Source organism: Macrosteles quadrilineatus, unplaced genomic scaffold, assembly GCF_028750875.1.
Source record: "Macrosteles quadrilineatus isolate MER2022 unplaced genomic scaffold, UCM_ALF_1.0 Scaffold_6__1_contigs__length_79288215, whole genome shotgun sequence".
NCBI classification, from domain to species: Eukaryota; Metazoa; Arthropoda; class Insecta; order Hemiptera; family Cicadellidae; genus Macrosteles; species Macrosteles quadrilineatus.
The window spans coordinates 64077620-64094661 of record NW_026542599.1 but is presented as its reverse complement, the minus strand read 5'-3'; the positions used below and the strand labels follow the sequence as shown (position 1 = coordinate 64094661).

At 34.4% G+C, this 17042-nt stretch overlaps 1 protein-coding gene across 1 annotated transcript in view; it reads right to left on the bottom strand.

Moving 5' to 3' along the window:
* The window catches only part of LOC128997578 (mucosa-associated lymphoid tissue lymphoma translocation protein 1-like), a 50488-nt gene that overhangs the window by 23275 nt on the left and 10171 nt on the right, over positions 1 to 17042 (bottom strand). Inside the window, exon 8 of the mRNA XM_054423217.1 lies at positions 10833 to 11042. Within this exon, the coding sequence (XP_054279192.1) occupies positions 10833 to 11042 (210 nt within the window). The remainder of the gene's footprint in view (positions 1 to 10832; positions 11043 to 17042) is intronic.

Genomic DNA, 17042 nt, shown 5'->3' with positions numbered 1-17042 from the left:
TTGGACTATGCACTAGTAAGAGCCTAGCTGTCATCTAAAATTAAAATTACATTTTTGATTTTACCATAGTGATCGTCTATGTTAGTTAAGAAAACAAAGTGCTAATACCCACAGAGAAGTAAAAAACATTAGGATACACTTAAGTGGTGCCTAGCTAGCACCAGGCACTAGTGTTGAGAGTGAATTCTATTTGTCCTCCCCTCCTGCTCCCCTTCCCACCTTCGCCATCACGTACTACAGAGCTCATGCTGAAGGAAGACCTGTGCCCTACAACCAGGACTGTACTTAGAATCTATGAGGCTCCCGGCGGCTCTTACCAGAGAGGCCCCTCTTCTTATTCTGATTCTTTAAAGGTTAGAATTTAAAGGCTTATAAATACACGTTATATTGCTTCAACTTGATGAATTTCATTTTTGTTTCCAACAATTGGATAAACAAAAAGACCTAAGAGACTAGCTAATAAATAAGTCTATTAATTTTTTGCGCGAACGCTTAGACTTAGTCTTAGTCTCCGATCCCGGCGGAATCACAAACGACTCATGTGGCCACGGAGAAGTGGTGACCATCTTGCGCGATCGTGGATTAAATCATCTTCATCTCCACCGACCACGGTGAAATCAATTAAGGTGATGGCCTCGAAGAAATAGTTAGCATCTTGCACAGGCGCTGAGACGTCATCTTCGTCTCCTACGATCGCGAAGGAATCATGAACGACTCATGTGGCCGCGGAAAAATGGTAAACATCTTGCGTGATTGCGAAAATATAATCTTCATCTTCTCCGTTCATGGTGAAAACATTAACGTCTCCTATGGCTGCGGAAAAATAGTTAGCATCTTGCTCAGGTACTGAGACGTCACTTCGTCTTTTCCGATCGCGGCAGCCACGGAGAAATGGTGAACATATTTCACGGCCGTGTAGACATCATCTCCCGCAGTCACGAAAACGTGAGTGTCGCCTTACTTAATAACGGTGAAGTCATGAATATCTCCTGTGGCCAGTTAGACATAATCATCGTCTCCCGTGGTCACGAAAACGTGATCGTCATCTTCCACAACAACGGCAAAATCATGAACACCTCCTGCGCCCGTGTTAACATCATCTTCGTCTCCTGCGGTCTTTGAATTTAACCCCTACTTAACAAATTCTCTGCGCCTTTCCCCCCCCCCCTCATTATAGTCAGTAGTCAGCAGTGGTTGAGAGAGGTTGTCTTACAGCGAGCACATAATAATAATAATAATAATAGAGAGGACACAGCGTTTAACCAAATGCACTGAAAGTGTGGCCAAATCCGCCATCTTGGTCCGTCATACAGCCTGAATCCAAGACCCGCGAGCTCAGTTCGCATTAAAAACCCCGCGACAAATACACGATCATAAACAACATTAATAGTTGACAAAAAATTCTGAAATTTTGCACACTTGTAGATATGATACTGAGGAAAACGATGGTGTTAATATAAAATTATTATTTATGATAGTAATTGAGTTATAAATATGTTTAATACTTATGTAGTTAAATTTTTCAGATTCAGACATGAAAAAGTTGTATTGCGAGGAAATTTTTTATTTTTTTGTCAGAGAAATTTCGTCAGCGGGAAAGTTGTGGATAAATAACCAAATTTGACTATCCGATTCACCAAAAATTTTTATCATGTTCGGTTTTCTAAAAAATCAGGTACAAAAGGGATCCATTGCCGCTGCTCCGCGCCACGCCCGCTGCGCCGCCGGGCCGTTGTTAAGCGTGCAGTGTTTTAATGTTTTATACTGTTGTACTGTAATATTGTATATATTAAAGAAATTTTCAAATATATTGTCTATGTAGAATTTTAAACTGTTTAGCACAACTTTTTAAGAACTAATTAGCTTTCAATATCATCCAAGATAAACTAAAGATAATTCTGTAAGTTAAATGAAACTTCCCAAATATATTTGTAAAATTAAACTCAATTTATTGTCCCAAAAATTACAGTTTTATTGAGATGTTGCCTGATTTTATTTTTGTGAAGACTTTCGTTACTTATTTTACAGTAGTAGCGAACTCTTATATTGAAATATTTTTGAGCAATAATTTTAATTAGGTACTAAACAAAAATGATGTTTGTCCATATTGTTTTATATCCTAAAAATATGTACTATTTGGAAACAAATTTACTCCTACACATTGTCCAAGTACTTTGTTCGTCAAGTCCTCAATTACATTGTTTTCCTTTACACTAATATCATTAACTTCATATCTACACTATTCTCATCAAGCATAGCAGACGACTAGCGCGCTGCACACAAACGCCGGGACTACTGTCAGGGAAATAAATATGTGCACTCGAGTTTGAGCCTAAATATCTCTTGAGATGAATTATCCGAGTTTGTTGAGACAAAAAATAAATATAAGCTGGTTTAAATACGTTTTACGTGGTAACAATTAAAAAAATTTCCGTTTACCAGAAAAATTTATATAGTTGAAAGATCCTAAAAAGTACCGATTTTTAAGAAACTCTGCACTAACACTGAAGTTTAAAATTTAATTGTAAACAAACCACTCAGCCAATCTTTCTGAAATTGTTATGGCTTATTGGTAGGTTTATTGTTAACAGTTCCATGCATTTTAAAATTTTTCCTCGCAATAGTTTTTATGCTGATGTTTATTTTTAAAACGTATAATACTAACATCGTTGATAAGGCGCTAAAAATGTCGTTCAAAATACCATCGTGTTTGTCGTGACACAAGAAATAACACCAATATGACAGATTTATAATGCGAACAAAGATGTTTTTAAACAGATATTTGTAAACAAAAATTTCTCCCGCGATAAAAAAAATCGATTTACTATAGTAAAAACAATCGATTTACTGTAAGATACTGTATTTCCAACAATATACTAATACGACAATGTACTTCCAGAAAAACTTAAGTAATTTTTATACAAAAGTATTTTTACATTTAAACAAAGCCTATGTAAACAACACTGACTCCAAGCATAGCAGACGACCAGCGTGTTGCACACGCTGGGACTAGGCTAGCGCCGCCATCTTTGTCCGTTTTGTCGGCTAGTCAGACTGCCACGCTCCTGCGCTCCGAGTAGCGCTTCTATTTTGTTATGTGTTCGCTGTTGTCTTATCAGTTTCTGTGCTGTTTTCCTTATACTGTACTGTGTTCCTGTTAGTAGGAATTTTCAAGTTTTTAAAGACTGTAAGTTGTTTTATATTTATTCAATTATATTTATATTTATTTAATTTAATTCTCTTTTTCCACCATGGCTTGTGACCAATGTAAGGACCCTATTTTAGAGCCTAAAAAAACTATAAAATGTGTGGAGCCACAGTGTGAGCGTACATTTCACTATCACTGTGCTGGTTTAAGAGAATCTGTTTTTAATAAAATGTCTGAGGATGCAAAACTGAAATGGTAATGCCTTAAATGTAAAGGATCAAAAACTGAAAAGAAAGCACAAGGTCCAAGTAATCAAGGGACCCCAGATGTAGAGAAGATTAAGGATGACACTTTTCAAGGATATTCAACAGAGGACATTTTGAAAAGTGTAGATAAAAAACTGGATCTCATTCGAGTTATATCTGCGGATATGGATTCTCTTAAAGAAATTACTAATGATATTAAGGCTAGTCAAGAATTTTTATCAAATCAATATGATGAATTCAATGCAGCATTAAAGTGTTTGCCAAAGCTGGAAAATGAATTGAAACAATTGAGAGAAACTATTGTTGAAAAGGACAAGCAGATTGTGGAACTTTCGATGCAAATGAACCAACTTGAACAATATGGTAGAAATAAAAATTTGGAATTTAATGAGGTAATGGAAGTACAAAATGAAAATGTCGAATTTCTGGTGATGAAGATTGCTGAAAAAGTAGGTGTGAATTTGAGGGAGGAAGATATCGAAATTGCCCATCGCCTACCTAAAACTAAAACCGAGGACCGACCAGCAACAATTATAGCACAATTTGTCAGTAGGAAAGTGCGGAATAAAGTGTTGGCAGCGAAGAAGACTGTTGTCACTAATGCGGAGGTCACCGGGGAGAATGGGGGAAGAATCTACATAAGTGAAAATCTCTCCTTTTTCTACCGTAACCTACTAAAAAAGGCGAAGAAGAAGGCAAAAGGACTGAATTATAAGTACACCTGGTTCAAAAACGGGATGGTTCGAGTGAGAAAGGAAGACGACAGCAGTGTTATCCATATTGAAAATGAAGCAGACTTAGAGAAGATAAAGTAGTGTTTTAAAAATGTAAGTCCTAGTAGATATATTTTTATTAAATTTTTTCCATGGTAGATTGTATTGTAGAGGAAGAAGAAATTAAATCTATCTGTTGTCAGGATATATTAGAACTGACATCTCTTAGTAGAAACAGTAAGTTTGAAAATGGTGCTACTTTTTTACATTTAAATATAGCATCTTTAAAAAAGCACTGGAATGAATTTGTATTACTATTTAATAACTACTTTAAGTACCTGGATGTAATTGTTTTTACAGAAGTTAATATAAAACAAAGCCTCACTGATCTTTTCAATTTGGATAATTTTGATGTTGTGTATAATTTAAGAGAACACAGTAAGGGTGGAGGCATTTGTGCTTTCATAAAAAAAGAACACACCATTAAAAAAATGCCATATGTACAAAAGACAAGTTTCGAGCATATGTTATTTGAAATTTATTTTAGGAGGATAGATATGTCTATTTGCATGTTAGCTGTTTATAAACCACCTAAAACTAATGAGAAAGTTTTCATAAATGAATTAAAAGAAGTATTAATAGATATTAAGAGTAAAAATGTTATTTCACTTGGAGATTTTAATATTAACTTAAAAGATAAACTTTGTAACAATGTGAATGAATATAAAAACCTAATGGCAGCCAATGGTTTAAAATCATGTATTGACCAGTATATATACTAGGGAGGAAGTAAGACAAGGAAAACTGGTTAGATCTCTTATTGACCATATCTACATTAGAGGAAACAACAGCAGGCCAAAGTCAGCTGTGGTCAAGATAAAGATATCTGATCACTACCCTTGCCTGTTGAATCTTCAAGTAGGAGAGGGAAACTTAAACCTGAATAATATTATTTCTAATAAAATACAACTAGATAAAAAATTGATCAATCTGGGCATAAAAAATATAGATTGGACAACACTAAAAAATGCAGGTCTTTCCTCAAATGACAGTTATCAACAATTGTACAATAGGTTTAATTCTATTTATGAAAAGGCTAAAATCACACGTACAGGACATAAAAAAAGCCAAGAAAGGCCTGGATGAACTGGGATATAGTTAATAAGATTAAGAGACGAGATAAATTATTTAAGTGGATTAAGAAACATCCAGAGAATACAACCTTAATAAATGAATATAGAAATTTAAGGAATCTTATAAATAAAGATATATTTAGAGCAAAGGTAAAATATTATGGCGAGATTTTTGAGGAAAATAAAAAAGATATAAAAAAGACATGGGAAGAGATTAATATAGTTTTGGGAAGGAAGAAAAAGCAGAGCATTGATGAGATGGTACAAAAATATATGGTAAATAAAGGAAGTACTTTAAAACAGATATGTGATAATTTTTCAAACACTTTTACAACTGAAATAAATAGCATTGTTCATAAATGCCATGTTAAATTAATTGATGTTGAACAAACTGAGGAAATAATACAAAACACCTCTCTATATATCCCAAAAGCTAAAAAGCAAGACATAGAAATGATTTTAATGAAATTAAAGAAAAAAAGTCCAGGTATTGACGGAATTAGAGTTGATGACTTAAAAAAATGTAGTGCCGATGTCTCAGAAATTATAGTCAATATTATAAATAATTCACTTTCAGAGGGTAGAATTCCCACCAGACTTAAAACAGCTATTGTAAGACCAATTTATAAATCAGGATGCCACAATTTATATCAAAATTACCGCCCTATATCAATATTATGTGCAATAGATAAAATAATGGAACGATACATATCCCTAAACCTGAACAGATATCTGACAGAGAATAACATTATAGATAAGTGTCAATATGGGTTTCAGAAAAACAAAAGCACAGAGTTATTACTGCAAGCATTTGCTAATAACGTAAATAAAGAGATAGATAAAGGAAATCAAATATTGGTTACATTTGTAGATTTTACAAAAGCCTTTGACACGCTGCAATTTGAAAAGATAATAGGATCGTTAAGGAGTATAGGAATAAGAGGTAGATTTCTTAATTGGTTTTCAGATTATCTGACATGTAGAAAATTGATAGTTAAAATAGAAGACATTACAAGTGAAGAAGTAGAACTTAAGTCAGGTGTGCCTCAAGGAAGTATTCTTGGACCTATATTATACATTATATATACAAATACCCTTCCCAAATATATTAAAAAGGCTAATACATACATGTATGCAGATGATACTGCTATTGTGGTTGCTAAGAAAGACATTAAAGAGGCTGAAGCAGATATGCAGAGTGCAGTAAATAACTTGTTAGAATGGTGTCATGATAATGGCCTTATAATTAACGGTAGCAAGTCAAAGGTTATTCATATTCATTCACCTGCTTTTCAGTGTTCCAAAGTAAATATTAAATACCACAGTTTTGACTGTTTACATTGCAACACTTACTCATTAGTTGATAATTGTTGGAAAATGTTAATAATTTTAAATATTTAGGTGTACATGTTGATCACAAATTTAAGTGGGACATACATATAGATTATGTTTGCAAAAAGATAAGATCATGTACTTTTAAGCTGTTTCATTTAAAATGTGTCTTGCCATACAATGTCTTATTGTTAATATACAGGTCCTTGTGTGAATCTGTGATACGTTATGGTTTACGGGCTTGGGGTAATGCCTCAATGACCCATCTAAAAAAAATAGAAAATATTCAGGAACAAACAATCAGGAGTATTGTACCTTTAGATGCAAGTCAACTGCCACCATTGGAAATTTTTCGATTCACCGATACTTTGCCTGTAAGTAAACTCTTCATGATCTTAATTTATACAGATTATTTATTTCAAAACGAGCTAAAACAGGTAAATAATCATAATTACAGGGTGAGAAGAAACTATTACAATGTTCCCAGATTTAAAAATAAATATGGTTGCAGGTCTCTAGAAGTCCTTGTACCAAAAATGTTCAACAACTTGCCAAATTATTTTTTTAATTTGACCACTTATCGAGCTTTTAAAACTAGTCTGAAAGAAAGAATGTGGAGTGGTTTAATATAGATACTGGTCTTTCTGTCAGTGAATGTTATCTGAATGTTTAAGTTATTATCTATTTATATAGTATAGGTAAAATAATACAAAAACACTCCATATAAACAACAAAATTTGTACATTCATGAAATTTCACCTGTGAGTTACTAATAATATGAGAAATGAAGATCCGATGAGTCCCCAAAATTTTGGGCGTCCTAATGCCCTTTTTGGGGCCCTTTTTGTTCCGAAGGGCCCTTGTTTCTGAATAATTTTGTTTTTACGTTTAAGGTCGAGTGAGGTGTGGTTTTCGATGGTTTTAGTTATTTTAAATCGATTGGGATTAGTTTTAAGTGTATTAAACCACTAAATACAGGGTGTTTCGAAATATTATTACTTTTTACGATATTTAAACATTTATTCATAAAGTGATAAAATTAGTTACCTCCATGCTCTATATAAAAGGGGATTATTGAAAATAACTGTAATTCTTTACTATATAAGAGGGAAGGATCACAAGGAGTAAGAGAAAATATTAAATACCCCCGTCACAGCAAACCTGCAGACTAAGCGAATTTTCATTTGCCCGATTTTCAATTAAATTTAAAATAGCATTGAGTTTAATGAATACTTAGGTTTGCTGCTACAAGGAGGCTAATAAAGTGTGTTTATAGTAAAATATTAATAGCCTTGTATAAAACAAATAAATTTGACAAGTTTTACTAAGACATATCTATATAAACAAACAAGCAAAATCATTTTACACTATTCTCCTTAAAAATAACATGGAATTTTAAATTTACAATTTTTGAATTTTATTCGTAACTGATACACTTACAAAACACGTTAATATACTAAATTATTTGTTTTCTTTAAGCTCTTTAAAATGATCTAGAGAAAAATTGGGAAACTTTGTCTTTTGAGGGCCAAAGAGTACAAATTTTTACCACATAAAACCCTGTTCCATGGACCGATTATGCCGGTTTCGTAAAAATTTAACCAAAATTGCTCGAGTTATCGTGTTTACGGACACGTATATAACATGGATATATTATATTATATATATGTATACAAACACATATATAATATTTTGAGTATGGTGCTTTAGGCTTCTGCGGGCATCGGAATGAAAACGTAAATCGGTTTCGGGTCTATGTTTTACCATAATGTTTTTACTATAATGTCTATGTTTAAGACCTTCGGTAATAGCTTATCTCCTATATGGGATGTTCGCTAAAAGGGGATGGATTAAGTTTTACACTATAACATAATAACATAGGTTACTAAGCAAAAATTTCAACTTTTAAGGTGGTGTGAATAATCTTTTAACGTGTTTTTTTATGTAAATCTATTAAGACCAATTTCAAATTGATAGTATGTATTTTTCTTAGGTAGTTATTTAGGTTTTTTTTTTATTTATTAAAAATTAAAACAATTGTATTTGTATAAAACCTTACATTACATATTAAAATGAAGCTAAAGCTAATTATTAGGCTAACTATTAAACTAAAGCTATTTTTCTACAATTTCCGTAGTATCTCTCTTTACAATTTCATCATCACAATAATTATTCTCAGACGACTCATTAACATTTTTATTATTCTTAGCAACTTGTCCATCTTTACTGATTTTGTCCAAGTTGGTGTTCAAGCGGGATTCCCCTTTACAAACCTAAAACCTTGCATATTGCAGAACAGGCAACACCAATCTTAAAGCACGAACAATGTGGTTCAAAAACACCTTTCATACATACTGACGTTTGCAACTTGTATCTTAAGTTCCTCAAACCTATTTTCAATCAATACAAGTACGGTTATCTTTCGTGGTTATGTCGACCAGGACAGCACTGACCAAGACATCAGAGCAGCATTGTCGGTACAAGAATTTTCGTCCTGAACAATGGGAACGAGGTTTATGGGGTAAAAATTGGGTTTTCTTATTTACTTTACCCTCAAAACACAAAGTTTCCCAATTTTTCTCTAGAACATTTTAAATAGCTTAAAAACAAATAATTTAGTATATTAAGGTGTTTTTGTATGGTTATTAGTTACGGATAAAAATACTAAAATTGTAAATTAAAAATTCCCATGTTATTCTTATGTAGAATAGTGTAAAATGATTTTGTTTGTTTGTTGATGGATATATTTTGATCAAACTTGTCAAATTTATTTGTTTTATACTAGGATATTAATATTTTACCATAAACACACTTTATTAGCCTCCTTGTAGCAGCAAACCTAGGTAATCGTTAAACGTAATGCTATTTTAGATTTAATTGAAAATCTAGTAGGTAAGTAAAACGGAAATTCGCTAGGTCTGCAGGTTTGCTGTGACGGGGGTATTTAATATTTTCTCTTACTCCTTGTGATCCTTTCCACTTACGTAGAAAAAGAATTACAATTATTTTCAATAATCCCCTTTTATATAGAGCATGGTGGTAACTAATTTGATTACTTTATGAATAAATTCTTAAATATCGTAAAAATTAATAATATTTCGAAACACCCTGTATGGTGTGGTTTAATACACTTAAAACTAATCCCAATCGATTTAAAATAACTAAAACCATCGAAAACCACACCTCACTCGACCTTAAACGTAAAAACAAAATTATTCAGGAACAAGGGCCCTTCGGAACAAAAAGGGCCCCAAAAAGGGCCTTAGGACGCCCTAAATTTTGGGGACTCATCGGATCTTCATTTCTCATATTATTAGTAACTCACAGGTGAAATTTCATGAATGTACAAATTTTGTTGTTTATAAAACCATATTTTACCTGTACTAATATGCTTGTTTCAGGTGTTGGCTATATTTGTTTCTGTTTTGTTAGATTTATAAATTTTATAAGATATTGTTATTTATTTGTTATAGTCTATTGTGCTGTTTCTCATTGTCTCTTGGTAATACTATTTATTTATTGTTATTTATTTATTGTTATTTTCATGAGATTTGGATTTAAATATCAGTGGTTTTTGGTAATATAATTATGCATGTAACTCTCAATGGAACACGTTAGGACACTCATAGAACTGTGTTGATTGCTGATTGAACTCAACTTTATATATTAATTAACTAAAAATGTTTTTCATAATATGTTGGTGCAGACAAGCCTTGTATGGTTTTTGCACCTATTGTATAATATGCATGTATTCATTATAGTTCAATAAATAAATTGATTGATTGATTGATTGATTGATTGATAGGCCTACTCGTCGGACCTACGGAGTCAATCTAAAAGTTAGGTAAAATTTCCAAAACACTTTAACAAAGGTGAGGATGACGAAAGCTCCACCTGAGCTTCTGCAGGATTTCCTGAGCACCTCTAAAGCTCTAAACCTTAATTTGAATTAAATAATTAATAAATTAATTAGTCAAAACTGTGGAACAACTTTTGTATCTATCCCTGGATTTTGTCGGTTCTTTCTGAGTACTCCTGGGAAGAAATTAGAGAGTGGCTTGGTTCTAGGGGTAGGCCTAGCCTGTTCAGTAAATACAATTGTATTCCCCACTCAGAATTTACGTCAAAAACTATTTTTACTCTAATACTGATTTGTTGACTAAATCTATTGCATGCACCCATGTTTGAATATGATAATTTAAAATTCGTTGCTCTTGATATTATAACTCACTCCACTAACCATAGGCGTTCTCTGGAAGAATGCTGCAGAACCAGCGGAAAGCGTTGTACATTTCTGTCCGAGTTAGGTTGTGCAGTGCTACAACATGGAAGCCGAGACGGGACAATATTGAGGCGAGAACTGCGACGTCATTACTGGGAGCATGCAGCCCTTGCAGTTCTGCATCGAGGTAATCCTCGTTGCCTATCAGCAAAGCCACCTTGGCACTTGCTAGTGGACAGATAAAATATTTAAATTTACATTTTATATTGAACATTGGGTTGATTTACTTTGACAATTCCCTTTGGTTCCTTAGTGGGACTTTGATGGAACTGCAACATCTGTCTCTGTCACCAGCTATTTAACAAAATATCAAGACTATTACAATCTTCATTTCTTTGCGACGACAAAGTGGTCAGTGACCATGAAACATATAAATTTTGTGTCCAAAGAGGGAGCCTACCAGTAGACCGACAAGATACTTTGTCGTCTGGCCACTAGACCGTCTTTTTTAATTAAATAGATAAATGCTGAAAACCAGTACGTCGACAAGTTATTTCATCGTCAGTCAAGTTGACCGGCCTGTAAAACTAAATTATTATATTCGAGAAACCAACTTGTCGTCAATCCTCCCGACCGACTTACCACTTGCTCGTCTTTTAGGTGGGGATAGGGGGCAGAGTGGGAGGAGCTAACCGGGGATTACCCAGGAGTTTGAGGCGCTTCTCATGGTTGAACCACCTCACTCGAGGCTAGAAGCCAGTATTGCCAACTGAAAGTACTATAGCTCCGTCGAACACTACACACGCGGCGTGTTTACACAGTCTGGCGTTAAGTTGACGTTGGCGCGCAATTCTCGTTGCGTCGTTTCTATAGCAACCGTGCCGTGACATTGTCCTTGGTCTCGCGCATTCCTCTGCCTTTGTATTATTTAATCTGCATCGAAAGATAAGACTCGCTTATATGCATTGACTATTAAGTCAATTAAAAATTTCATTCGTTGTTTTTGATCGTTTGTTTGGATAAAACTACGTACCGTATATCGTAGAATTAAATTTGTAGTGTGGTTATATGGTATTATGGTATATATATATATATATCCTACTAATCCTACTAATATTATAAATGAGAAAGTTTGGATGTATGGATGTATGTTTGTGACAAGTAAACGCAGAAAATACTGGCCGGATTGGGCTGAAATTTGGTGTGATGATAGCTCACATTCCCGATTAACATATAGACGCATTCTTATCTCAAAAGTCCGTTCGGGCTCCGCCCCAGTGGCTCTGGAATTTCCCATGTTAACCTTATGAGTAATATTTAAAACGAATAAAAGAATTTCGTCAGCTGTTTCAAATACACAAGTTGGTTCTGTGATATTAAATTCGCATTAACAAGTTATAAAGTTTACTGACAGGGCACAGTACTATTAATTTAAATGAATATATAGAATAATCCATAGCCTATATCGATATTTTTCATTGTTATGAGTGTAGGACAGATACTAAAGTGCAGCCAAATTTTGTTTCTAAAAGTGGTAGCCTATATGTGTAACTATTTTATACAACAAATGTAAAGATCAAAATGTTTGTATTTTGTGTCTTCTTCCCGTTGCAAAGCACGGGTACAACAGCTAGTATATACATATATATACATATATATATATGTACCAGGTTTTGCGTTGGATTTTTCGTCAGTTTCGTCATTGAGCTCTCTCGTAGTAAGTTGTATCACTTGCGTCTTGTTCATGTTCTGTGGCATATTTTGTATCACTTGCTTCCTGAGACGTATCAGAGTGGTGGAAACTGGTCCACGACGTAGAGGAAGTGGAGGGAAGTTGCAAAGGCAAAAGGTCTGGAGTGTGGGAAATGCCAAGCGACTATAGAATAATACAAAACCATGCTTAAAAATGCTTAGGGAGTGATGGAAATAGGCCCACGACGTAGAGGAAGTGGAGGGAAGTTGCAAGGACAAAAGGTCTGGAGTGTGGGAAATATAAAGTGACTATGGAAATATACAACACCATGCTTAAAAAGGCTTGAGGAATGATGGAAACAGGTTCACGACGTAGAGGAAGTGGAGGTAAGTTGCAAGGACAAAAGGTCTGGAGTGTGGGACATGTCAAGTGACGATGGAATTATACAACGCCATGCTTAAAAAGGCTTAGGGAATGATGGAAACAGGTCTGCGACGTAGAGGAAATGGAGGCAAGTTGCAAGGGCAAAAGGTCTGGAGTGTGGGAAATATCAAGTGACAATGGAATAATACAAAACAATGCTTAAAAAGGCTTAGGGAGTGATGGAAACAGGCCCACGACGTAGAGGAAGTGGAGGGAAGTTGCAAGGGCAAAAGGTCTGGAGTGTGGGGAATATAAAGTGACTATGGAAATATACAACACCATGCTCAAAAAGGCTTGAGGAATGATGGAAACAGGTCCACGACGTAGAGGAAGTGGAGGCAAGTTGCAAGGGCAAAAGGTCTGGAGTGTGGGAAATATCAAGTGACTATGGAAATATACAACACCATGCTTAAAAAGGCTTGAGGAATGATGGAAACAGGTCCACGACGTAGAGGAAGTGGAGGGAAGTTGCAAGGACAAAAGGTCTGGAGTGTGGGACATGTCAAGTGACGATGGAATTATACAACGCCATGCTTAAAAAGGCTTAGGGAATGATGGAAACAGGTCCGCGAAGTAGAGGAAATGGAGGCAAGTTGCAAGGGCAAAAGGTCTGGAGTGTGGGAAATATCAAGTGACAATGGAATAATACAAAACCATGCTTAAAAAGGCTTAGGGAGTGATGGAAACAGGCCCACGACGTAGAGGAAGTGGAGGGAAGTTGCAAGGACAAAAGGTCTGGAGTGTGGGACATGTCAAGTGACGATGGAATTATACAAGGCCATGCTTAAAAAGGCTTAGGGAATGATGGAAACAGGTCCGCGACGTAGAGGAAATGGAGGCAAGTTGCAAGGGCAAAAGGTCTGGAGTGTGGGAAATGTCAAGTAACTATAGAATAATACAAAGCCATGCTTAAAAAGTCTTAGGGAATGATGGAAACAGGTCCACGACGTAGAGGAAGTGGAGGCAAGTTGGAGGGTGGGAAATGTCAAGTGAATATGGAATTATGCAAAGCCATGCTTCAAAAGTCTTAGGGAATGATTAATAATTAAATTAATTTAATTAATAATTAAATTGAATCTAAATTATTGCATACAATTATTATCTGGACAGAGGTGGCAGTGCCATAGTGCGCGCAGAATGCTTCTATTGGGAATTTTTCCTTCCTACTTGGACGTCCTGCAACCTTATTTACGATGTGCCGCAATTTTCTGGAGTCTCCGTCTGCATCTTCGATTTTATTTTTTTTTTAACTGTACTTGGCTTGTTTAATGACTTGAGAATATTCCTATATCCTGTCCGTGCTGTATGAAACTGACCTGTGCTGTATGAACTTGGTCAAACTACAGCACAGACAGTAGAAGGACAAGGATATAGGTTACATGAGCCTGATAATAGATAAGGAACTCTTACACTATAGCTGTCTCCCGGCATGTCTCTGAATTTTACTTTATAAGGAATAAGGATGTAGGTTTGAAATACCTTTAAACATTAAATCAAGAGGACAAATTGTATCAACTGTTGAGAATTTAATTGAAAATACTGTAAGACTGAAAATATGATTTTCTGGGTGAAGAAAGTTGTCTAAATTTGAGATTTCAAAGTCCCATAACTTTCGAACGCCTCAACCCATCAGTATGGGAATAAGTATACAATGTATATGATTTAAATCTCTACAATATCTGACCAAAAAAACAGTATGTCATCATGACTCATATCATGGTTGTATGTTGTATGTATAGTGTCCTATGGTCTGGCAGAGGCCTGACGTCACATGGAACTGTCACTGTAGGGGGTCTTTAGCTCTTTCCTGCTTTAAAACTCTCAATTCTTGGGTAAACTATAGGTTTTTTTTCTTATTACCTTGCTCCAACTAGTACTCTTTTGATGGTATGAGGTTTTAAAAAGTTTATAGTTATTAATTAGAATATTATTCACGCCTGAATATTTATTATTTTCTGTTCAGTTGTGGCTCAGTAGTTGCGATGCTAACACCATGGCAAAAGAAGGTTTTAGCCATGTACCTAGTATGGAGGCGAAGAAAAAGAAATAATAATAGCTGATTTGGGTTCACACAATACTTAATAATCGGCACGAGTTTGGGGCATCCAGGGTGTTATTACTCCCATAGCCCTACGCCGGAAACTAGCTATTACAGCATGGCAGTTCATGAGATATTATTTAATTGTAATAAAAAAAAATATTACTCTTTCAGTTCTGGGTAAAATGCAGAGCAATGCTAAAGTGGTACGTCAACTTCGTATTACGTTGTCATGAAATAACAACTTAAAATTTAATGATTGACAAACCCTTTTCTAAAATTGACCAACGTTAAAATGTAATTACAATGCATAAGTAACAATATCGAATACATAATACTGGGGTTATTAAAGTGTACAGCTGGCTAATCATTCAAATAGACTTAATTTTAGTTGTAAAATGTGTTAAAAAATTAGATTTCCCTTGTTAATTATAATGAATTGTTAATGTTGATTTATTATAAGTGAACAAGGAACACAAAAGGATATATAAGACAAAAGACCCTAATATATGGCATAAAAACACAAACAAGACATTGCAGTAGTGTACAGTGTGTGATAGTGGTACGCCTACAATAACAATTGTTTTTATTAAAGTAAGATTTTTTTATGATTTTCTAAATATTAAACATTGTTAATTACTAACATTGGCATAAATATTAAACAAACTTTAAAACACTCATTTAAACTTTATGTTGACTTACAGGGTCGGCTACTCAAACATCTTTATTTTTTACAGTTGTTACAAACTGCATATTAGCGTCAAAACAATTATCTTATTAGAATATTTAATCACTAGGACCTCAAGTGACTCTTTTTGACCCGAGGTCAAGTTTTACGACCTAGGCAAAGCCGAGGTCGGTAAATGAGCGAGAGTTGAAAATTGCCCGTGTGGTGAACTATATTTTTCGTCATATGCATCATTAATTAACAAACTAAACTAGAAAACGAATAAGGTTTTGTGTATAGATAACCTATCAAAATGAGCTTGTTTTCAATTCTGCTATAGCAAATAAGCAGCTGTTTAGCAATGGATTCAATCATTTCATCTATTACGATTGGTACATTATACCATACAAGTAAACTCCTCATATCTATATATTAATTACGTTATTACGTAAGCCGCGGTCTTTACCTCAAAATTGTGGGTGACTGGGAAGTCGTAGAAGGACGGGAGAGGGCTCAAATTAAAGGACTCGATCCCGTGATGGCGGGAAAAATAGTTAATTTCCCCAAATTTCAACACAAAATTATATATAACGTAACATTGTCTCCATAAGAATAGCATTAGAAACCACACACAGCTGATTTTTGTTTACTTTAATGTACGGTAGTTGATCACAAATAAAATTAGAGTTTTGTCTGTACACTGTTCAGAATTATTTATTTTCGGTTATTTTTGCGTTTATACATTAAAAAGCTTTTAGTGTTTTATCTCAATTTCTGTCTGTCTGTCACGGCCCAGAAGGTATTTTACGTAGTGTTTGCATGTAAAGATGAACGAGAGGTCTTCTCCTGAAATACGAATACGAAATACGATAGACATTAAAATAGTCTTTTTGTATTGACTGAATTGGCGAGAGTGTATTTAGCCAAATATGCATCGCTACTTATGAAATAACCTGACACCTCGAGCAAGCTTGGTCTCCTGATACTTGTGTTTTAATCAAACATTGTCACATTTTACATTACTAAACAGAAACAAATGACCTTGTCAGATAATGAACATCAACATCAAGTGAAGACAACACAAAATCACTATTTACAACTTAATTATCGTTGTTGTCCCATCTTATTTTTTACAGTCATGTTACATTTAATTTATAATTTATGTCATACCGTACTGTATAAGTTTTGCGTTATCTGTCTGGATTCCGAAACGTTAGTTCATGCTACCAAAATTTTAACACATTTAAATTAAAATTTGTTTAGCAAACCGTCATAAAATACTTACGCTTGACATTGTTTACGTTGCGATGCTTATTTTACCTGTACTCTAATTAAAATTTAATTAGAGATTAGATTTTAATCATATTAAATGTCATAATTAAATTCTGTACTTTAAAATCTATTGAT